The 24285-nt window shown below is 42.4% G+C and overlaps 3 protein-coding genes across 7 annotated transcripts in view; all 3 read left to right on the top strand.

Moving 5' to 3' along the window:
* The window catches only part of LOC112231940 (zinc finger protein 583), a 969163-nt gene that overhangs the window by 612532 nt on the left and 332346 nt on the right, over positions 1-24285 (top strand). The gene's annotated exons all lie outside the window — the stretch shown is intronic.
* Positions 3784-6768, top strand: LOC112231901 (zinc finger protein with KRAB and SCAN domains 8). 2 transcript variants are annotated; one of them, XM_042311923.1, is made up of 4 exons: positions 3784-4556; positions 4883-5013; positions 5202-5515; positions 5614-5739. In XM_042311923.1, exons 1-4 carry the CDS (start codon positions 4283-4285, stop codon positions 5624-5626), a joined length of 732 nt encoding a protein of 243 aa, XP_042167857.1. In that variant the 5' UTR covers positions 3784-4282; the 3' UTR covers positions 5627-5739. The 2 variants fall into 2 exon arrangements, with proteins under 2 accessions (XP_042167857.1, XP_042167856.1); XM_042311922.1 differs by having other exon boundaries at positions 3826-4556; positions 5202-6768.
* Positions 15192-23301, top strand: LOC112231898 (Krueppel-like factor 9). Of its 2 annotated transcripts, none has more exons than XM_024398697.2 (3): positions 15192-15343; positions 15524-16487; positions 22415-23301. In XM_024398697.2, exons 1-2 carry the CDS (start codon positions 15338-15340, stop codon positions 16472-16474), a joined length of 957 nt encoding a protein of 318 aa, XP_024254465.1. In that variant the 5' UTR covers positions 15192-15337; the 3' UTR covers positions 16475-16487; positions 22415-23301. The 2 variants fall into 2 exon arrangements, with proteins under 2 accessions (XP_024254465.1, XP_024254466.1); XM_024398698.2 differs by lacking the exon at positions 22415-23301 and adding an exon at positions 17705-18628.

The raw sequence follows: 24285 nt of genomic DNA on the forward strand, positions 1-24285 counted from the left end.
TATCACTAGCCACTTTAACTATGCCACTTGGTTTACATACTTATCTCATATGTATATACTGTACTCGATATCATCTACTGTATCTTGCCTATGCTGCTCTGTACCATCACTCATTCATATATCCTTATGTACATATTCTTTATCCCCTTACACTGTGTATAAGACAGTAGTTTTTTAGGAATTGTTAGTTAGATTACTTGCTCGTTATTACTGCATTGTCGGAACTAGAAGCACAAGCATTTCGCTACACTCGCATTAACATCTGCTAACCATGTGTATGTGACAAATAAAATTTGATTTGATTTGATCGGGGGTGACAGCGTAGCCTAGTGGTTAGAGTGTTGGACTAGTAACCGAACGGTTGCAAGATCGAATACCCGAGCAGACGAGGCACAAATCTGCCCCTGAACCTGGCAGTTAACCCACTGTTCCTAGGCTGTCATTGAAAATAAGAATTTGTTCTTAACTGACTTGCCTAGTTAAATAAAGGTAAAAAAATAAAATTGTGTCTCATTGTTACTGGCTTTGGTGAGGGATTGATAACTTTGACTGAGACCCAGCCATCGCTCCACAATGTCGTTACTGTTCTGCCCGCGGATACATTTTGAGGCATACAGCCGGCCCCAGACTAAATGCTCCTGCTAGGCTCCAATGTGACTGCCAGCTTCAGCCTTACCGTGCCACTCTTTCTGGCACTTCGGTTCCTTTCCACCTCTACATTAGCCAGCAGACGGAACAGTTTGTCATCTCCATTGTGTTAAGATGATATCTTTTCCCAGAAGTCACCGGTTGTCTTCAGCTCCCCGATGAGGTGTTTTATCACGTTGCTGCCTAGGATGAGCTCATCACGTTGGTCATCCACTACTAGAACAGGGACAGAGACGCTGCTGCCATACACAGACCGATTCAATTCGCACACACCTACAGTGTTGGTCTTCAACCCCCCCGCAGCCAACCAACACCACTTCGGTCGGACTGAGGGAGACACTCTTGAGCACACCTGCTTTCTCAAGGTGTGGCACCACCGTTGAGCTCAATGTGCATGCCATAGAACCACTGTCAATCATAGTGCTCACCTCTATAACATCCCCCAGTAACACACTGGTATAGAAAAGTTAATTGTTGTGGAGCACTCTGTGTATTTTGCATATTTTGATATATTGACTCTAAATCTACTCCACTACCTGATTGGGGCAATCCCCCCCGTGCGGGCCAGCTACCGTGGCTTGTGAAAGTATTCACCCCCCTTGGCAGAAAGCTTGAGTGTGCATAACTTTTTTTATAACCCAACCATTATCTGTACTTCTCCACAAATTTGTCCCTGACCTGTTTGGAGAGCTCCTTGGTCTTGGTGGTGCCCCTTGCTTAATAGTGTTGCAGACTCTGGGGCCTTTCAGAACAGGTGTATATATACTGAGATCATGTGACACTTAAAGTCCATCTGTGCACAATCTATTTAACTAATTATGTGACTTCTGAAGGTAATTGGTTGCACCAGATCTTATTTAGGGGCTTCATAGCAAAGGGGGTAGTCATGACATATAGTCATTTTTTTCACTTCACCAATTTGGACTATTTTGTGTATGTCCATTACATGAAATCCAAATAAAAATCCATTTAAATTACAGGTTGTAATGCAACAAAATAGGAAAAATGCCATGGGGGGTGAATCTTCCTGCCACTGTGCCGTGTTGCTGTTTGATGGAGCGACGGGACTTACTGATGAAGAGTGAGGACATTCTTGACGTGTGTGCCCAGCTGCATAACAGAGGAAGCAGAGGTGGTGTGAATAACACGTGATGGATTGTCTAGCTAGTTGTTATGCATCTTCTAACAGTCCTCTGCCACCTCTATGGCCCTGTTCAGTCTAATCCAGTAGTCAACTGGAGTCTCCCCTTCCATTGGCAAAATAGAATAAACATCAGCTAGGGGCATGTCAGAGTTGATTGTGTTGCTTCAGAATGTCAAAAAACGGTCTTGGGTCCTGGCTTAAGTCAACTGGGTTACTGCGCAGGCTTACTCTTTACCACGTCCCGTGCCCACCCCGTCAGCTTGCCCAAAACTTCATCTGATCTCTCCTGCCCACCATAGCCCTTCTTTTGCATGTACACTAACATGATCTCCTCACACTCATGCACTGTGCATTCCTCTGAACCATCCCCCGTGAAACACACTGGTTCCCTGACATTTTTCACCACTACAGTAGTGGCCAAAAGTTTTGAGAATGACACAAATATTAATTTTCACAAAGTGTGCTGCCTCAGTTTGTATGATGGCAATTTGCATATACTCCGGAATGTTATGAAGAGTGATCAGGTGAATTGCAATTAATTGCAAAGTCCCTTTTTGCCATGCAAATGAACTGAATCCCCCAAAAACATTTCCACTGCATTTCAGCCCTGCCACAAAAGGACCAGCTGACATCATGTCAGTGATTCTTTTGTTAACACAGGTGTGAGTGTTGACGAGGACAAGGCTGGAGATCACTCTGTCATGCTGATTGAGTTCGAATAACAGACTAGAAGCTTCAAAAGGAGGGTGGTGCTTGGAATCATTGTTCTTCCTCTGTCAATCATGGTTACCTGCAAGGAAACTGTTGGATTTATTATGGATAAATGAATAAACGATATCCCCATTTTAAATAGAATTGTAACTAAGTAAATGTATACTCTGTTTTATAAGTGATTAACAATATGAGTTCATAAGAAGGGATTGTGTGACACGGACAAGGAGTAATAAAAAGTTAATGAACACCATTCCAACTAGGAATAAAACGAATGGGTTGTGGACTGTGAAAACAGATAAGGTAGTTAGCCTATAGTTGACCCTACAGAAACTTAGCTCTGGGGTTTTTAGATAAGGCAATGAGTGCATTCCTAGGTTTTCTGTTAATTAAAACTGTCAGTTCAGTGGTGATCGATAATGTTGAGGGGTCAAAAGTTATCTGGGAGTGTGTTAGTAAGTTAGAATTAACTTTTCACCTTACTTTGTCCCGGTCGAGAGGAGGGGATTCTGTTAAAGCAATGAAATGACGTCATGATCTGTATATAAACTGCTGCACGTGATTAAGTGGGAGCGCGCTCCGAGAATAAATTCTATTACCTATTATTGAAAGACTGGTCTGCGTCTATTTTATGCAAACAAGAAATCTTACAAATTCTCATAAAATAGATTAAGGGCTTTCAATTGATGAAAGCACATTGGCATAATTCAATTACAGTAACAGAAACACGTGCCGTCATCATTGCTGTGCACAAAAAGGGCTTCACAGGCAAGGATATTGCTGCCAGTAAGATTGCACCTAAATCAACCAAGCCAGGTGTAGCAATGGTAAGGTGTTGGGACTGCTGTTGGGACAGCTTTATGTAGTCCCTAACAATTTGTGGGCACTGTTTGTCACCGTTATAGTGCAATTAATGTATTGTTTAGTGTTGTGTTGTGTAGTGGCTTTGCTGGCATGCATCCCACACTTTTGTTCTGCTTTGTTTGCCCCACCAAGAATTACATGCTAAAATAGCCACTTCCCAAGGGTGAGTGATTTCACTGGGAGCCCCCCAGTGAGCAGGTCTGAAGAGAGAGATCCAGAGAGGATGAGTTTTAGTAAGGTGGGATTGCCTGCTTTTATTGCTATGGTTATTAATGATCTGCACTGATGGAGCATAAATCGTCGCAGAAAATAGGTGTGGTAGTGGCATCAGCTGTTTGCCTGCAGTAGAATCTTGTAGGGCTAAAGTATTGGTATATTGTTGCATATGTGTAGGGTTAGAGAGTGGTGAGATTTATTTTTCCCCTTTCTTTTCTGTGACATATTGTGCAATTCGCACTCCGACCCGTAAAAGTCAGCAACACTGCGTCAAGTTTGCAGGAAACTCACAGGAAGATGAAGTAAACGGAAGCAGAGAGGAAGAGGCGAAGTGAGAGGATTTACACCGCCCAAGATCGGTCCTCGTGAGATAAGATTTAGAAGTGTCGAATTACGTGAGGCTTATTAAATTGAATATAAGTTTCGTAATATTTAGGCTGTTCTAAATGTACTGATATAAGTGTACGCACGTGGAATTCAGGCAACTGAGAAAAACGATTTAGTTGTAAATAATCTTTACGGAAATGAAGTGTCCAATAACAATTTCCACGTTAGCGTTTCTATTGTTATTTGGGCGTGTATTAACACCCAACTAAAAATATTACTCATTTAACTGCATAGCGTCACATACTTAATTCGCATTGGAGACAGGACTTTGTTGATAGATGTTATCTAGGTAACGCTAGCTAGCTGCTAACAATGGCTAACGGTGTGGTTTTTCACACTCAAATAGCCTCCATCATGGAGGTACTAGCGAATGCAGCCGTGGCAGAGATCTGTAAACTCGTAGACGACGACTATGCAGTGTTTCGTTTGGAAATAACTCAAAGCCAGAAAGAAAACAGGGTATTGCGGAGGAAACTACTGGAACTGAAGGTGGCACGGGAGCGCGCAGAAAGGACAATGCGAGAGCGCGTCCTCGCCTGTCGCCCAAGTATTAAGATCCTCGACCGATACAGAGGAATAGCAAGAGGTAGGTCAATTGTTGGATAGTATGCAATAATTGCCCTGATTACTTAGCTATCTTGCGCAAAGACAAAATATAATGTTCTTGATTTACTGCATTTCCTATTATTTACTCAATGAAAACAATGTGATGCATGGAACATAATACATCAATCAATAAATAGTATATGACGAAGTTATGCAAAGTGTTAGCTTACATCCTTGCCAATTCTAGACAGTGTCAATAGTGTACAACATACCAAAAACGGTCAATAGTGTACAATACAGTGTTGACAGTAGCTAAACTAATAGTAGCTAAACTAATTGCCTCTTTTCCTCCAATCACTCTCTCAGGTGAAGGACATCTCACTGGAGGCCACAGGAGCTTTGTGAAGCCAGCGGGACACAATACATTGAGAGATGACCAACCAATCACTGTTGATGAGGGGAGTGGAACCTCAACCCAGCACATTATTGTGATAGAGGTTAGTGTAATAGTGTTGCATAAAGCATTAGTTACTTTGTGGCCCCTTTATTTCAGAAAGTCTCCCCACAGCTATTTACTTGCTTACATGTACATTCTCATCATAGGGGGACTTGTGAGACTTCCGTACGACATTGTTATACAATTCAACTCATGTACCGGTAATCACCATCTCTCTTCTTGTGTCAGTCTGCAGGTCCTGGGGTCAAGCAGGAGACATCTGAAGGAGAGGAGAACCCACTGTACAGCAGAGACCCCCAAACTGGAGCAGTGGGAGCGCCTCCTGTAGCCACGGACAAACCCACCACCGCCCCAGCGCAGCCCAAGACCCAATGCAGCATCACGGAGGTCAGTGGAACGCTGAACGCCATCCTCAAGTCAGAGACAGACACAGAGACTTCAACTGTAACACAAAGGCTTTTACACACAGGATCTGACCAAATGTCAGACCCAGAGAGAATGGGGCTGGGGAGACTGGGCTGTCCTCCTGCTCCCGCTTCAGCGTACGTACTTTATGGAAGCCCGAGGACGGTTCATTCCCATCCGGACTCATGTGACGCGTCAGAGACTGGTAATGATCCTTCTTGTTCTTATATTTCAGAGATGGACCCTAGCAACATGCCCTTGGGTTTAGAGGCACAGACTGATCTGTCTAGACGGGACTGGAACCGGTGCAGTAGAAGTGTATACTCTGAAGGGTGCCTATATGAGGCAGGGGAGGGTATGGCCATAGATGACGTGACTGTGAAAGTGGAGGGTGACATTCCTCCCACATGGAATGCAGATGGTCACCTAGGAGATGGACACTCACAGGGCAGAGATTTCTTAGATTACAGGGAAAGCTTGGAGACCAATCCAAATGTCGCTGCCCACTACCCTTTACACACGCTCAAGGATCGCGACCCATTGTCCACGTCAATGGGGCCTTCCGATTCACATGGCAGCATCCTTTTCAATCAGGTATTGAACTCAGACGACAGGACTAGAGCCCAGGCTCAGAGAGGGGAAGCTACATCAGGCAATAGTAAAGATAAACGATTCCCCTGCATGTTCTGTAACAAAGGATTCAGCTGCCCCCAGAAGGTGGAGATCCACCAGAGGGTCCACACAGGGGAGAGACCCTACAGCTGTGCCCAGTGTCACATGCGCTTCACCCAGGCTGGCAACCTGAAAAGACACCAGAGGGTGCACACTGGGGAGAAACCCTACAGCTGTACCCAGTGCCACATGTGCTTCGCCCAGGCTGGTCACCTGAAGATGCACCTGAAGGTCCACACGGGAGAGAGGCCGTTCACTTGTACGCACTGTGGGAAGAGGTTCTCAGAGAGGAGCTACCTCAGAATACACCAGCAGAAAAAACACTCCACTCTGATAACATAGAAAGTAACAATTTCACTCGATAGCTTCTGACGTTTAGATCAAACCCTATATTTCATCAGAAAAGCTCCACAGATGCATTTGGAATGACAAGAGTAACATATTTCAGTGTTGAATATTCCTGGGTAGAGTGTTGCATGTAGACTTTGGCATATTTAAGCCTACAAATCTATTACATATTGTGTTTGTACTGTGTTGGCTATATGATATTCACAAATGCCTATTTCATTACTTCCATTCAACTACTTACTTTTTTCCCCAAGACACTTTTAATGAGAAAATGAATGCAGTTTATCAAGTTCATGCTTAATTTTTGTATGTGTGGTTTTCATATGGTGTATTTAAGTTTTGTTTAATAAACACGAAATGAGACTTTTCATTCTAAGACTTTCATTGAGACTCTTTCGTATAAGTCACATCTTATCTGTATACACCTGACAGTGCTTTATAACCATATACTTACTAAATATACTGACACCCTTACGAATAGCTACGGTAGACTTCTAAGTAGTTTAGTCAGGTTTCTCTAATGATGACTTTTGACTTATCATAGCTGACTTATATTTTCCCCACATCTTATTTATGTCCACCATGATGGGTTTAACAACAATGAAGTCATTCTATAACTACAGTATCGGACTCAAATGTCGTTGCGATTGGTAAACACTCCATGTTGAAAATGTGTCTGTACTGGAGGGAGTGTATGTCCAGACTACACCTCCTGAAACCACAGAAGACCCAGCTGAGCAGCACAGGACCGCACAGTCGCACTGAGGTGAGCCCACTGAACTACTATCTGAATGGTAAAAACCTGAGAAGAAATCCAAATAGGAAGTGGGAAATCTGAGGTTGGTCGATTTTTCAACCCAGCCCCTATTGAATACACAGTGGGATATTGGTTATGTTGCACTTCCTAAGGCTTCCAGTAGATGTCAACCATCTTTAGAAGCTTGTTTGAGGATTCTACTGTGAAGGGGGGCTGAATGAGAGGAGATTGAGTCAGAGGTCTGGCAGCAGTCGCGCTCTGGTCACGCGCATTTCACATGAGGGGTAGCTCACGCTCCTTTGCTTTTCTGAAGACAAAGGAATTCTCCGGTTGGAATATTATAGAAGTTTTATGTTAAAAACATCCTAAAGATTGATTCCATACATCGTTTGACATGTTTTTACGGACAGTAACGGAACTTTTTGACATTTCGTCTGCAACTAGGGAATGTGCTTCATGACTTTGGATTTGTTTACCAAATGTGCTAACAAAAGTAGCTCTTTGGACATAAATGATGGACATTATCGAACAAATCAAACATTTAATGTGGAATTGGGATTCCTGGGAGGGCATTCTGATGAAGATCATCAAAGGTAAGTGAATATTTATGTTATTTCTGATTTCTGTTGACTTCAACATGGCGGATATCTCTTTGTTTTGTTTTCTGAGCGCCGTTCTCAGATTATTGCATGGTTTGCTTTTTCCGTAAAGCTTTTTTGAAATCTGACACAGCGGTTGCATTAAGGAGAAGGGTATCTATATTTCCATGTCTAACACTTGTATTTTCATTGACATTTATAATGAGTATTTCTGTAAAATGATGTGGCTCTCTGCAATATCACTGTATGTTTTTGGAACTAGTGAACATAACGCACCAATGTATACTGAGTTTTTTAAATATAAATATGCACTTTATTGAACAAAACATACATGTATTGTGTAACATGAAGTCCTATGAGTGTCATCTGATGAAGATCATCAAAGGTTAGTGATTAATTTTACCCCTATTTGTGCTTTTTGTGACTCCTCTCTTTGGCTGGAAAAATGGCTGAATTTTTCTGTGACTTGGCGGTGACCTAACATAATCGTTTGTGGTGCTTTCGCTGTAAAGCCTATTTAAAATTGGACACATTGGTGGGATTAACAACAAGATTACCTTTAAAATGGTAGAAGATACATGTATGTTTGAGGAATTGTAATTATGAGATTTCTGTTGTTTGAATTTGGCGCTCTGCACTTTCACTAGCTGTTGTCATATCAATCCCATTAACGGGATTGCAGCCCTAAGAGACACTGCCCATACAAACTCTTGAGCCAGGAGTAAAATCGACTCATAACATTTTCTCAGCTGATAATTACTTCAGTTTGAAACCCGAGCCCGGGTTGAAATTGGTTATTCCCCATCCTTTACAACAATCACAATGAGGCATCACCAACTGTGAACTCTATAGCACGCTTTAGACAACCACGCTGAATGTGACTGTACATCACATGTTGCCATGGTAAACGTTTGATATCATTTTCACCTGACAAGACCACTTTCTCTTAATTAATCGCCTAATATGTTGGCATGCATAAACTTAAAAATTTTTTTTTTTTACAATTACCATTATCAACACACTTGTCGCTCCTGTTTAACAATTTTAAATTGCTTTGTCACAGTAGGAATCAAGTCACTTGCTGATAATGTTGTATACAATGTTGCCTAAAACATTTTAAAGGTCTATTATTTTAATGAAACAACCAAAGTTAACATAAGGCCGAGATGCCTTCAATTGCCCAATTTATGGGCATGCCCAATTTAAGTATATTTTTTTAATGACGTGATATTGCGCTCCAAAAGGATAACTTGAAATAACATAATGTAGGTAATAAAAATAATAATAACACTGCTAAAATAATGTGGATGTGTGAGAAAGTTCGAGGCATAAATATCACCCCCCCTCTCAATAAAATAAATAACTGCTAACCTCCCCTGTTATTGGTAATGCTAAGAGGTTGCATGTCTTGGGGGTATGATCTTTGTGCCTTTGTAAATTTCTGACTCATCATCATTCATGATTCATTTAGGACTATCTGTAATCATGGTAGCATCCATTAATGTAGCAGTGTTCATAAACATATACTATTCTTACTTACAATAAAAGTGACTCCAAAATGACACAATACATGATATACCATTCATTTCTATTGTGCACAACTTAAACTGTGTTCCCTCATATGAAACATTTGATCTCAAATCCAAAATGCTGGAGTAGGCTATAGAGACAAATGAAGGTTTTAGCTTCACTGTCCAAATAAACTATAAACTTCACTATAAATAAATACTATGTATTTATTTGGACAGTGAAGCTAAAACCTTCATTTGTCTCTATAGCCTACTCCAGCATTTTGGATTTGAGATCAAATGTTTCATATGAGGGAACACAGTTTAAGACAAATGAAGGTTTTAGCTTCACTGTCCAAATAAATACATAGGGGAGTGTACGTCACCATGTCACTGTGATAAGAGCCAATTTATGCTTGGTCTGAAAATGTGGTCAGAGGTGACGTATGGATGGTGTGGCGCAATTGGGGAGCCTCCAGAGGCATGCAGAAGCCAAATTGGGCTCCGTACCACATCGACGTGGGCCTCTCAAATTGTGTACCAATGTGGAGGGCTCCATATAGCTCCGCATTGACATGATTGGTTGATGGTAGGTGAGGGTGGGAGGTCTAGTATAAACACACACTCACTTCCTTGACAACAGCTCTGTGCTGCTTGGCGAAGTGCAAGAAGTATGACTTCTGCAGAGGCCATATCACTGTGAATGCTGTGTGGTCCATACAGCACCTTTTAGTCTACAGTCCTTGACCTCAAGCTGTTTGTAGTAAATGGCCTATAAGCCATGTGATGACTGAGGTGAAATATTATAAAATAAAGTGCACATGTACTTGTTGTTCCAGACTGACTTGTCTATACAAACTGGGTCAGAGTATACTTCTGTTTAGGAGTGTAATTAACCACATAACCCTCAATAACACTTTGTTAACTTGTCATTTGAAACAGGCTTGAGTAAATACCTGTTTTTAGAGACAGTAAACCTAGGCAAGAACAAGGGCAGTTTAATATTTACCTTACTGAGGTGATGTAGATAGAATAAACACATTACTTTCTACTCTATTCTTGTTAACACACTTGTCTTTCTAAACAAGTCTGCTCTGCATTTGAAAGATATTTATCATGAATAGGAGATTTGATATGTAATGAGCAGTACCGTATTTAAAAGACAGCGCGCATGTTATAACATTTTCATTTAGCGACACCATATGAGCAATGATGCCAATCAATAACATTGTATAGAGATCCCAATAAATTACTAGAGGGGCTTTGTCATCAACCCTAAAAGTTCTATAAAGGCGTGATAATGGCAGCCATGTTGGTCAGGGAGAAATCCAAACCAGTCTAATTGGAATGATTGGCAGTAGGGGCGTAATTGTAAGGGTTTTCTTCTGGTGAAAGAGAGGCGGACCAAAATGCAGCGTGGTGGTTATTCATGTTTTTAATAAAGACGACTATACATGAACAGACTATACAAAACAAGAAAAGTGAAAACCTAAACAGTCCTATCTGGTGCAAACACAGAGACAGGAACAATCACCCACAAAACCCAACACAAAACAGGCTACCTAAATATGGTTCCCAATCAGAGACAATGACTAACACCTGCCTCTGATTGAGAACCATATCAGGCCAAACATAGAAATAGACAAACCAGACACACAACATAGAATGCCCACCCAGCTCACGTCCTGACCAACACTAAAACAAGGAAAACACGTACGAACGATGGACAGAACGTGACAGAACCCCCCGAAGGTGCGGACTCCGAACGCACCTTGGGGGATCTGGGTGGGCATCTGGCCGTGGGCATCTGGTTTAGGGAGGGTCTGGGTGGGCATCTGTCCGCAGTGGCGGCACTGGCGCTGGACGTGGACCCCACTCCATAATTGTCTTAGTCCACCTCCTTAGTGTCCCTTGAGTGGCGACCCTCGCCGCTAACCTTGGCCTAGGAAACCTAACAACGGGCCCCACTGGACTGAGGTAGCTCAGGACCGAGGGGAAGCTCGGGACCGAGGGGAAGCTCAGGCAGGTTGATGGATCTACCAGATCCTGGCTGACTGGCGGATCCTGGCTGACTAGCAGATCTGGCAGATCTTGGCTGACTGGCACTTCTGGCGGATCCTGGCTGACTGGTGGATCCTGGCAGACTGGCGGATCCTGGCTGAATGGCGGATCTGACTGGCAGATCCTGGCCGACTGGCAGATCCTGGCCGGCTGGTGGATCTTGGCCGACTGGCAGATCCTGGCGGATCCTGGCCGACTGGCGGATCCTGGCGGATCCTGGCCGATATGTAAATATGTAAACTGACCATAAATGTCTCAAGTTGTGTTTTCTTGGAAAGTGGCGAGTGCTATTATACGATAGTATATCAGTACTTATTGCATTTACAACTAGTCTAAGTCCTATCATCAACTGATTTCAGCCAGTGTATGGTATGTTGGCAGTTAATTTGAAAAATTCATAGAATTATTCCTCTAAAACAGACTGGCTAGTTAGCTAACAAACATTCAGTGCAGATACATTCTTAAAATGTATTATTTGAACAAATATTTTATCACAGCACTGGCAAAGCATGGGTGACTAACTCCCTGACATAAATGACTGACCTTTATCCCATCACAGGCAAAGTCAAAATTGGCTATATTGTAAAAATTCATGAAAACAAAAATTGTGTTTTAATTAAGTTAGACATAAGGTAGCAGTGTGGTTAAGTTTAAAATCACATTTTAATAAAAAAACATTGTAGAAATGGGCGGGGCTTATGACTTTGTGGCTGTGGTAACGACCCCATAAGAAGGTTTATGTCCTTTCTAGTACCGGTATTCTAATTCCTAATTCTATGTAACATCCTTTCTCGTCAGTGTAAACGGAAGTGAAGTGAACAGTACCGAAGAACATTTTCCACTTATCGTTTTTATTGTTGTTATTTAGACGCGTATTTACCGGCACAGCATCACATACGTACCCCCATGCAGTCTTTAATTCGTGTTGGAGACAGGACTTGGTTCATAGATGTTAACTAGGTAACACGAGCGAGCTGCTAACAATGGCTAACTGTATGGTTTTTCACACTCAAATAGCCTCCATCATGGAGGTGCTAGCAAATGCAGCTGTGGCAGACATCTGTAAACTCGTAGACGACGACTATGCAGTGTTTCGTTTGGAAATAACTCAAAGCCAGAAAGAAAACAGGGCATTGCGGAGGAAACTACAGCTACTGGAACTGAAGGTGTCACGGGAGCGCGCAGAGAGGACAATGCGAGAGCGCGTCCTCGCCAGTCGTCCCAGTAGTGTCAAGATCCTCGACCGATACAGAGGAATGGCAAGAGGTACGTTTCGCAGAAGGCCGATGCTGTGCGGCCTTAGGCGTTCATATGTACAGTAGCGCCACTGATGGAAAAAGTACCCAGTTGTCATACTTGAGCAAAAGTAAAGATACCTTATTAGAAAATGACTCAAGTTAAAAGTCAACCAGTAACTTATAAACCCAGGTTCGTCACACTACTCCATCCTTTCAAAGAGCTAGCTTGCGACTCTACGTCTTACAGGAACGCGCTCACCGGCCAAGCACACGCACTGTCGTGGCTGCAAGGTCCGATCCCACTTCTGACACTAATGTAATGAAACAGCAGGGAGCAGGTCTCGACCCCGAGGTCCGGCGCGCTATCGACTGTGCCGCAAAAGCTTGCTCGTTCGGCAGAGTCGATTTCCGCGCTTATAAACCCAGGGTCGTTACAATACTACTTGAGTAAAAGTCTTAAAGTCTTTGGTTTTAAATATACTTAAGTATCAAAAGTAAATATAATTTCCAAAATATACTAAAGTATAAAAAAGTAAAAGTATAAATAATTTAAAATTCCTTATATTAAGCAAACCAGACTGCGCGTTTTCTTGTTATTTTAATGTAGAGATAGCCCTGTGGCACACTCCAACATAATTTACAAACGAAGCATGTGTGTTTAATGAGTCCACCAGATCAGAGGCAGTAAGATGACCAGATAAGTTCTCTTGATAAGTGCTTGAATTGGACCATTTTCCTGTCCTGCTAAGCACTGAAAATGTAAGGAGTACTTTTGGGTGTCAGGGAAAAAGTAAAAAGTACATAATCTTCTTTAGGAATGTAGTGAAGTAAAAGTCCAAGTTGTCCCTCTGCCCATGTGGGGTTTCCCTCTGCCCATGTGTTCAGATGTAGATTGTAACACCAGATGTGATTTAAGCAACAACCAAAATGATGGTATGCAGGCATTATACTGGGAGTTACATGTTTGCCTATACAAAGCATAGCCAGAGATTTTCCAGCTAACCTGGTATTGGCAATACTATCTTCATTCTCAACTGGTGGAAACAGGAGTCTCCTAAAATGTTTGTGTCCAGTGGCAGAGGCTCCGTTTGAATGTAGAAATTACTCCATTATTAAAAATCGATCAATGTTTTGCTCCATTTTGTAATCCAACAATGTGTGCGCCACCATCTTGTCTATTTCAATTCTTCTCTCATTGATGAGACAGGTGTCTGTCATGCAGCACTTTGGGGTGGACCCCCACCTGTCTCGATCAAGGAGAGAAGATTTGAAATACACAAGTTGTTGGAGTACACATTTTTGGATTAGTTCATGGAGTACTTCATGGATTCTTTATTTGACACATTTTCTAAATTCAAACGGACCCCCTGCCACTGGACACTGACATTTTATGACACTATTTCCACAAATCGAGAACGAAGATGGTATTGCCAATACCAGCTTTGTTAAAACATCTCTGCAGACGTTTTGTATAGCCAGATCTGTAACTCCCAGTACAACGGATACCAAAATGCTTGGGTTAAATCACATTATCTGTAACTAATAATTCCCCTGATTACTTAGCCATCTTGGGCAAAGACACCATATTCTATCCAGATTCTTGATTTACTGCATTTCCGATTATATACTCAATTAAAACAATGTGATACATGGAACATAATCGGCATGGACGATTAATTAGGGCCGATTTCAAGTTTTCATAACAATCGGTCATCAGCCTTTTTGGATGCCGATTATGGCCGATTACATTGCAATCCACAAGGAAACTGTGTGGCGGGCTGACCACCTGTTACGGGAGTGCAGCGTCAAAAGGACCTTGTGGCTGCATGGAGCCAAGGTAAGTTGCTAGCTAGCATTAAATTGATCTTATAGAAAACAATCTTCATATAATCACTAGTTAACTACACATGGCTGATGATGGTTTGTCCTTGGGGTTTCGTCTGCCATATCAGTTCTGTTATACTCACAGATAGAATATTAACAGTTTGAAACTTATATACACATCCTAGCTTCTGATCCTGAGTAACAGGCAGTTTACTTTGGGCACGCTTTTCATCCGGATGTGAAAATACTGCCCCCCCTACTCAAGAGAGGTTAATTTATCATCGAATCACAGCCTACTTCAACTTCGCCAAACAGCTGATGATTTAACAAAAGCACAATCGTTCCATGAATGTACCTAACCATAAACATCAATTCCTTTCTTAAAATCAATATCAATAGGAAATATTAACTAGGGAAATTGTTTGACTTCTCTTGCATTCAGTGCAAGCAGAGTCAGGGTATATGCAACAGTTTGGGCCACCTGGCTCGTTGCGAACTGTTTCTTCCTAGCAAAGACTAATTAATTTACCAGAATTTTACATAATTATGACACAACATTGAATGGTGTGCAATGTAACAGCAATATTTAGACTTAGGGTTGCCACCCATATATATATATTTATATATATATATCAAAACGGTATCGCCTTTGAGAAAACATAAATCGGTCGATCTCTACAATCAATAAATAGTATATCAATAAGTTATGAGAAGTGTTACCTTACATCCTTGCCAATTCTAGACAGTGTCAAAACTGTCAATAGTGTACAATAGTGTTGAGCATTGACGGTACCTAACCATCTATTTTCCCCCAATCACCCTCTCAGGTGAAGGACATCTCACTGGAGGCCACAGGAGCTTTGTGAAGCCAGCGGGACACAATACATGGAGAGATGACCAACCAATCACTGTTGATGAGGGCAATGGAACCTCAACCCAGCACATTATCGTGATGGAGGTTAGTGTAATAGTGTTGCATAAAATATGAGTTACTTTGTAAAGCAAATGTGGGCAGTTTATTTCAGAATGGCTCCCCACAGCTATTCACTTGCTTACATTTGCTTGTAAGACTTCCATATGATATTGTTATTAAATTCTAATCATGTACGGGTAATAACATCCTATCTTATTGTGTCAGTCTGCAGATACAGAGGCTGCAGGTCCAGGGGTGAAGCAGGAGAGGTCTGAAAGAAAGGAGGACCTAGAGCATAGCATAAACATCCAGACTGGAACGGCTGGAGCGCCCCCTATAGCAACGGAGGACTCCACCACCGCCCCAGCGCAGCCCAGAGCCGGCTCAGAGTATTTACCGGTATTTCACCAGATCCAGAGGACGGTTCATTCCCGTGGAGATGGTGACGCACTAGTCACTGGCGTTGATGATCCATCATGTTCTTACAGTACAGAGATGGACCCTGGCAACATGCCCTTGGGTTTAGAGACACAGACTGATCTGTCTAAAGGGGAATGGAACCGGTACAGCAGTAGTATATACTCTGAAGGGTGCCTAGATAAGAAAGGGGAATGTCTGGTTGTAGATGAGGTAATTGTGAAAGTGGAGGGCGACGCTTCTCTCACATGGAATCCAGATCGTCACCTAGGTGACGGACACTCACAGGGCAGAGATTTCTTAGATTACAGGGAAAGCTTAGAGACAAATCCAAATGTTGCGACCCACTCCCCTGTACACATTCTCAGGGATTGCGACCCAGTGTCCACGTCGATGGGGCCTTCTGATTCACACACCCACGTCCTTTTCAATCAGGTATTGAACGCAAACGACATGGCTAGAGCCCAGGCTCAGGGAGGGGGAGCCACATCAGGCAATAGTAAAGAGAAACGGTTTCTCTGCATGTTCTGCAACAAAGGCTTCAGCTGCCCCCAGAAGGTGGAGATCCACCAGAGGGTCCACACAGGGGAGAAACCTTTCAGCTGTACCCAATGTCACATGCGCTTCGCTGAGGCTGGCAGCCTGAAGAGGCACCAGAGGGTCCACACAGGGGAGAAACCCTACAGCTGCCCCCAGTGTGAGAAGAGGTTCTCCCACCAGCACCATCTGAAGAGGCACTTGAAGGTCCACACGGAATAGAGGCCGTTCGCCTGTAAGCACTGTTGGAAGAGGTTCTCAGAGGAGCTTCCTCAGGGTTTCACTCTATAACATAGAAAGTAACCATTCCATTCAATGGCTTCTGAAGTTTAGATCAAACCCTGCCCTAAAGACTCAGCGAGATGACGTAGATCAATTTCCACAACATCAAAGAGCATTTTGGGATAAATGCGCCTAAAAAGTCTTAACATAATTTAGCCTACACTAAAGACACTCTTGTATTACACACTTTTATTATTTATTTTCTGACCACTTTTTCTCCCCAATTTCCTGGTCTTGTCCCATTGCTGCAACTCCTGTACGGACAAGGTCGAGTCACGTGCGTTCTCCGAAACACAACCCAGCCGAGCCGCTTCTTGACACAATGCCGCTTAACCCAGAAGCCAGCCACACCAATGTGTCGGAGAAAACACTGTACACCTGGCGACCATGTCAGCGTGCATTGGGCCCGGCCCGCCACAGGAGTTGCTAGAGCGCAATGGGTCAAGAACATCCCTGCCGGCCAAACCCTCCCCTAAACCGGGTGATTCTGAGCCAATTGTGTGCCACCCCATGGATCTCCCGGTTGTGGCCGGCTGCGACAGAGCCTGGACTCGAACCAGGATCTCTTGTGGCACAGCTAGCATTGTGATGCAGTGCCTTGGACCACTGAGCCACTCGGGAGGCCATCAATAAACACGTTTAATGAGAACATTTATGCAGTTCATTAAGTTACTGCAGATTTGTAGTTGATGTGTGGTTTTCATATGGTGTATTTAAAACGTGTTTGTTTAATAAACAGAAAATAGGACTTTCATTCTAAGACTTTCCCTGTTGGCCCATGTTAACTCCAATGCTTCCCACAGTTATGTCAAGTTGGCTGGATGGCCTTTGGGTGGTGGACCATTCTTGATACACACAGGAAACTGTTAAACATGAAAAACCCAGTAGTGTTGCAGTTCTTGACACAAACCGGTGCGTCTGGCATCTACTACCATACCCAATTCAAAGGAACTCAAATATTTTGTCTTGCCCATTCACCCTCTAAATGGCACACATGCACAATCCATGTCTCAATTGTCTCAAGGCTTAAAAATCCTTCTTTAACCAGTCTCCTCCCCTTTATCTACACTGATTTAACAAGTGACAATAAGGGATCATAGCTTTCACCTGGATTCACCTGGTCAATTAGTACTCAGTGTATATGATATTCTGTACAATTTGTGTTTACAGTCTGCAGGCCATGAGGACTTGCTGATATCCAGTCTTGTTAGCGGGAGAGAGTGGACCTCTGAGGTGGCTGGTCATAAGCCATGGCCCTGGATCAGGAGCCTTCGCTCTTCCTTCCCGAGTCGGAACCAGGACAGAACCACAAGGGACAGAGACTCCACCACCACACAGCACATAATCCCACCAACACCCAAACAATGGGTTGGATGCGCGCTGTGTTAAGAAGCAGTGCGGCTTGGTTGGGTTGTGTATCGGAGGACGCGTGACTTTCAACCTTCGTCTCTCCCGAGCCCGTGCGGGAGTTGTAGCGATGAGGCAAGATAGTAGCTACTAACAATTGGATACCGTGAAATTGGGGTATCCAATTAAAACTCAAAAATATATATTTAAAAAAATAAGAATTTGTTCTTAACTGACTTGCCTAGTTAAATAAAGGTAAAAAATTAAATTAGGTTAATCTGCCTCACCCATTGTGGAAATCTAACAGTCAATGTGTGTGAAATGCTTTATAATGTATGTGATATCAACAGGGAGGTATATTTGCTGGTCATTTCTATATTGACTAGCTTTCATCAAGCTGCCCACTCAAGAAAAAGCTTCAAACTGTAAATCATCAGCATATATTGATCACATCTTTACTAATGCTGCTGAAATGTGCTTTATCCAAATCCATTGGATGTAGCGATCACAATATAGTAGCTTTGGATAAGTTCCAAAGGTTGGGCCTGTTGTATGAGGTCATACAATACGTTTTGTAGTGATTTTAAAAACAGTTAAATTCCCTTGGATTGATGAGGAATTAAGCGAAAGGTATGGCAAATAAGTTTAGCTGCACAACCAATTGGCAAACCGCAGAGGTGGGAGCAAGTCATTGTTTTACAAGTAAGTCTCACGTCTTAGCACTCAAGTCCCAAGTCAAGACAGGCAAGTCCGAGTCAAGTCTCAAGTCTTTAACTTTGAGTTTCGAGTCCTAAACAAGTCATCATGTGCTCTTTTTTTCACCTTTATTTAACCAGGTAGGCTAGTTGAGAACAAGTTCTCATTTACAACTGCGACCTGGCCAAGATAAAGCAAAGCAGTTCAACACGTACAATAACACAGTTACACATGAAATAAACAAACATACAGTCAATAATACAGTAGAAAAAGTCTATATACCGTGTGTGCAAATGAGGTAAGATAAGGGAGGTAAGGCAATAAATAGGCCATGGTGGTGAAGTAATTACAATATACCAATAAAACACTGGAGTGATAGATGTGCAGGAGATGAATGTGCTACGTGTGCTCTTCACTACATGTAATACCATTTCAGATTTAACAGTATTAGAGTATTAGTTAGTATATTACATTTACGCAAATCATGAATGCTTTTAAAAATATCTTTATTTATTTCCAAAAAAAGTTACATTTCCATGGAAATACATGGATAGCCATGAGACTCCCCCACCCCCCAATAGTGATCGACTATCGAGGGGCGAAATCGGGCGATGTTGGCTTGTACACAATCGCCCGACCTTGTTTTAGGAACGTCAGGCAGGATTTAGGCTTCAAACTGCCTAGCCAGTCGTAGCTCAATCTTGAGTGCAATGATCACGTTCCTGCACTGACTGACTGTGGAGGCTCATTGATTTAACTTTACGCTAGCCTACATGATACACTAGTAAAGTAATAAAATATATAGCTGTCGGCTATATTAGCCACGACTTACCGTTCTTTGTGCAGCTTCAAATGTCGAACAAAGTTGGAAATTGTTGCGCCAACCATCTATAATTTTCTTCCCTTATGTTTTGCAAGTTGCAATCCGTTTTTGTTGATACAGTGTTGTCTTTATATCTGAAAATAATAATTTTGGGTATCATCTTTCCAAGGGCTCCATCTGAATTCACCTGCCCTCTGCACTGTCACTCATAATTTGATTGGCTACTGTCCATTTCCAACTGTAATCCGTTAAATGAAGAGTTGATGCGCTGCACACTTTTTAATAGCATCGTTTGTTAATATTTGGGCTTGGGGAGGGTATCAAGTGAGGTCAAGTCATGAGTCATTGGTGTCAAAGTCGAGTCCAAGTCATCATATTTGTGACTCAGTCCAAGTCATGTGACTCGATTCCACACCTCTGCTAAACTGAATAAAAGCCCTGGAGGGAAGCTAAAGTCCTTCCAATACCGAAGAATAATAAAGCCCCCTTTACTGGCTCAAATAGCCGACCAATCAGCCTGTTACCAACCCTTAGTAAACTTTTGGAAAAACATTTTACAGTAAACAAATTGACAACAGACTTTTAGAACACTTATAGGGAAGGATATTTAACAAGCACTGCATTTACACAAATTACTATTGATTGGCTGTGAGAATTTGATGATAAAAGAATGTGGGGGCTGTTTTTTTTTTACTTCAGTGAGTCTTTTGACATTATCAATCATACTTTTTGCCAGCAGCAGACTATGTGTTATGGCTTTACACCTGCTATATTGTGGATTAAGAGTTGAACAGAACACAGAGGGAGTTCTTTAATGGAAGCCTTCAACATAATCAAGGTAGAATCAGGAATTCCCCAGGGTAGCTGTCTTGGCCCCTTTTTTCTATATTTACTAATGACATGCCACATGTTGATACAACAGTAGCTAAGATGGGAAGAAGTCTGTCCATAATAAAGCGCTGCTCTGCCTTAGCACTATCAACAAGGCAGGTCCACCTGGACTACTGTTCAGTCGTATGGGCAGGTGCCACAGAGGGACTTAGAAAAATTACAATTGGCTCAGAACAGGGCAGCACGGCTGGCCCTTAAATGTACACAGAGCTAACATTAATAATATGCATGTCAATCTCTCATGGCTCAAAGTGGAGGAGAGATTGACTTCATCACTACTTGTTTTTGTAAGAAAATTTGACAACCTGAAAGGCATTGTACACACACGCACACGCTAGCACTCTACACACACATACATTGTAATATTGTTGTATGGTGGTATTATACATTTTGCGTTATAGGTACAGTGGGGCAAAAAAGTATTTAGTCAGCCACCAATTGTGCAAGTTCTCCCACTTAAAAAGGAGAGAGGCCTGTAATTTTCACCATAGGTACACTTCAACTATGAAAGACAAAATGAGAAAAAAAATCCAGAAAATCACATTGTAGGATTTTTTATGAATTTATTTGCAAACTATGGTGGAAAATAAGTATTTGGTCAATAACAAAAGTTTATCTCAATACTTTGTTATACACTGTTGCTGGTATTTTGGCCCATTCCTCCGTGCAGATCTCCTCTAGAGCAGTGATGTTTTGGGGCTGTTGCTGGGCAACACGGACTTTCAACTCCATTCCAAAGATTTTCTATGGGGTTGAGATCTGGAGACTGGCTAGGCCACTCCAGGACCTTGAAATGCTTCTTATGAAGCCACTCCTTCGTTGACCGGGCGGTGTGTTTGGGATCATTGTCATGCTGAAAGACCCAGCCACGTTTCATCTTCATTGCCCTTGCTGATGGAAGGAGGTTTTCACTCAAAAACTCACGACACATGGCCCCATTCATTCTTTCCTTTACACGGATCAGTCGTCCTGGTCCCTTTGCAGAAAAACAGCCCCAAAGCATGATGTTTCCACCCCATGCTTCACAGTAGGTATGGTGTTCTTTGGGTGCAACTCAGCATTCTTTGTCCTCCAAACACGACGAGTTGAGTTTTTACCAAAAAGTTATATTTTGGTTTCATCTGACCATATGACATTCTCCCAATCTTCTTCTGGATCATCCAAAATGCTCTCTAGCAAACTTCGGACGGGACTGGACATGTACTGCCGTAAGCAGGGGGACACGTCTGGCGCTGCAGGATTTGAGTCCCTGGCGGCGTAGTGTGTTACTGATGGTAGTCTTTTTTACTTTGGTCCCAGCTCTCTGCAGGTCATTCACTAGGCCCCCCCGTGTGGTTCTGGGATTTTTGCTCACCGTTCTTGTGATCATTTTGACCCCACGGGGTGAGATCTTGCGTGGAGCCCCAGATCGAGGGAGATTATCAGTGGTCTTGTATGTCTTCCATTTCCTAATAATTGCTCCCACAGTTGATTTCTTCAAACCAAGCTGCTTACGTATTGCAGATTCAGTCTTCCCAGCCTGGTGCAGGTCTACAATTTTGTTTCTGGTGTCCTTTGACAGCTCTTTGGTCTTGACCATAGTGGAGTTTGGAGTGTGACTGTTTGAGGTTGTGGACAGGTGTCTTTTACACTGATAACAAGTTCAAACAGGTGCCATTAACACAGGTAACAAGTGGAAGACAGAGGAGCCTCTTAAAGAAGAAGTTACAGGTCTGTGAGAGCCAGAAATCTTGCTTGTTTGTAGGTGACCAAATACTTATTTTTCCACCATAATTTGCAAATAAATTCATTAAAAATCCTACAATGTGATTTTCTGGATTTATTTTCTCATTTTGTCTGTCATAGTTGAAGTGTACCTATGATGAAAATTACAGGCCCTCATCTTTTTAAGTGGGAGAACTTGCACAATTGGTGGCTGACTAAATACTTTTTTGCCCCACTGTATGTAGCGGTGTAATAATGTTATATGATGTACTGTTTAAGCTTTTGTTTTATGTGTGATGTAAGTGCCTTAATGTGTTTGAACCCCAGGAAGAGCAGTAGCTAATGGGCATCCCTAATAAATACATATGTAGAGTTCTCTACCATGTTTGTGAAGTCTACTTTGTAACCTCTTCCTGCAGGTGGATGGCTAGAGGCTAACAGAGGAGACTGGGCAGCCATCTTGGATTTTCAGACAGGTGCAGCCAAGGGCCCAGGGGACAACATCACTGAGCAGGTCAGGAACAGAGACAACATAGAGGAGGTCAGTGGATGGGACAGCATCCTCAACTCTGGGCTGGGGAAGAACACTGTTAACCACAACCAGAAATAGACAGTGGAACACAAAACAACAACCAAGCTTAATCTCCATGACAACAGACTGGCTGAGACCAGGGCGAGGCTTAGATTTGGTCTGTGGGGACGGGGAGTTGTCCGTATGACAGACACAGACTCGGCTAGCAATGCTCCGTCCTGCTCCTATAGTTGTGATTCAGAGAGACTGATGATGCCTCAGGTTAACCTCCTAACAGGTGCTGCCTTCAGCCTGCCTTCTATAGGATCTATCAACTGGAACATGGTGTTAAGGGATTTTTATCAATAATTACTAAATTATGTATACATTTCAATCAGAACTATGACTAAACAGAATACGATGATGTTACTGTATGGATGTATGAATCTTATTATAATCATAATAATGAATATAATGTGTGTAATTATAATCAAGAATTAGAACAAAGACTGTCCGTTCCTTGGTAGAAACGAATGAAGGTATCGTCAGACTGGCTAGAATGCTGTGTTCCTTATTGGGACATTTTATCTACACAGGGAGAGGAGAGACCTTGGGCTGGTAGTAAATTATCAAACAGGTGGTGGACGATGTGGAAAGGCTTGTGAAATATACTGCCATTGTATCGGAGTGGAGGAGGGACCGTTTAAAACCTATGACGTCATTTTTAGTTTATAACCTGTTGTAAATTGTACCATGATCAGTACTCTCGAGAATAACGCTATTGATTGATTTTGAGACTGGTCTCTGTCCATTTTATGCAAATAAGTATCTTACAAATTCTTAGAAATGGGCTGAGTGTATTAATTGAATTGGTTAATAAACATATAGAAATCAAATTCCTTTAACACATGGACCCTGCGACAACACAGACACTCCCTGGCCTTCATCCTCCTCACACTCTCCTAATGTTAAACCAGACCTCAGACAATGCCAGTACCTCCACACTAAATGGCAGCACCAGCCCATTGACAAATGACAGTAGTAGTAACGCTATTAGTAGATCCGGTGGCAAAGAGAAGTGCTTCCCGTGTTCATTCTGTGGGAAAACTTTCAGTTTCCCCAAACAGGTGGAGATCCACCAGAGGATGCACACAGGGGAGACATCATTCAGCTGCCACCTGTGCCGGGCCTGTTTTTCACACTTGTCCATTCTGAAGAGGCACCAGAGGGTTCACACAGGGGAGAAGCCATTTGGCTGCCACCTGTGCAAGTCCAGTTTTTCACACTCATCCAACCTGAAGAGGCACCAGAGAGTCCACACATGGGAGAAATCCTAGAGCTCCCCCAGTGTGAGAAGAGGTTCTCCCACTAGCTGAAGATGCACCTGAAGATCCACACGAAAGAGTAAAAGATACACCATCAGAAAATGCACACGGCCCATGTGTAGTGTCATGTAATGTAGTATTAGTTATTTTGATGTTAATTCTGTTTGTTTTGGATGTAGTGGGAAACTGGATGCGGTGAACTGAGGAAAGAATGAGTATGATGAGGCAGAGTAGATGATATGGTGTCTGTAAAAATGCTTCACTGATGAAGTGACAACCTTGTCCAGTTGTTTGATGCTAGTCATTTATATTGAGGAAATGAGTGCCTTAATTTGTTTACTTGACATGTAGTATTGAAGCAGTGTAATGCAATGCTGAACCTTTTCCAACGTATTCAAAATTTATTTTGTCAAAGCGAGAGTACCAGCTTTTCAGAAAAGGTAAAAGAAAAGGT

This window comes from Oncorhynchus tshawytscha, linkage group LG34 (genome assembly GCF_018296145.1).
Source record: "Oncorhynchus tshawytscha isolate Ot180627B linkage group LG34, Otsh_v2.0, whole genome shotgun sequence".
Taxonomy (NCBI): domain Eukaryota; kingdom Metazoa; phylum Chordata; class Actinopteri; order Salmoniformes; family Salmonidae; genus Oncorhynchus; species Oncorhynchus tshawytscha.

Coding starts and splice junctions, on each gene's coding strand:
- LOC112231901 (XM_042311922.1), top strand. CDS start 4,283: ATGGCTAACGGTGTGGTTTTTCACACTCAAATAGCCTCCATCATGGAG. Junction 4,557..4,882: donor ATACAGAGGAATAGCAAGAG/GTAGGTCAATTG, acceptor TCACTCTCTCAG/GTGAAGGACATCTCACTGGA. Junction 5,014..5,201: donor AGCACATTATTGTGATAGAG/GTTAGTGTAATA, acceptor TTCTTGTGTCAG/TCTGCAGGTCCTGGGGTCAA.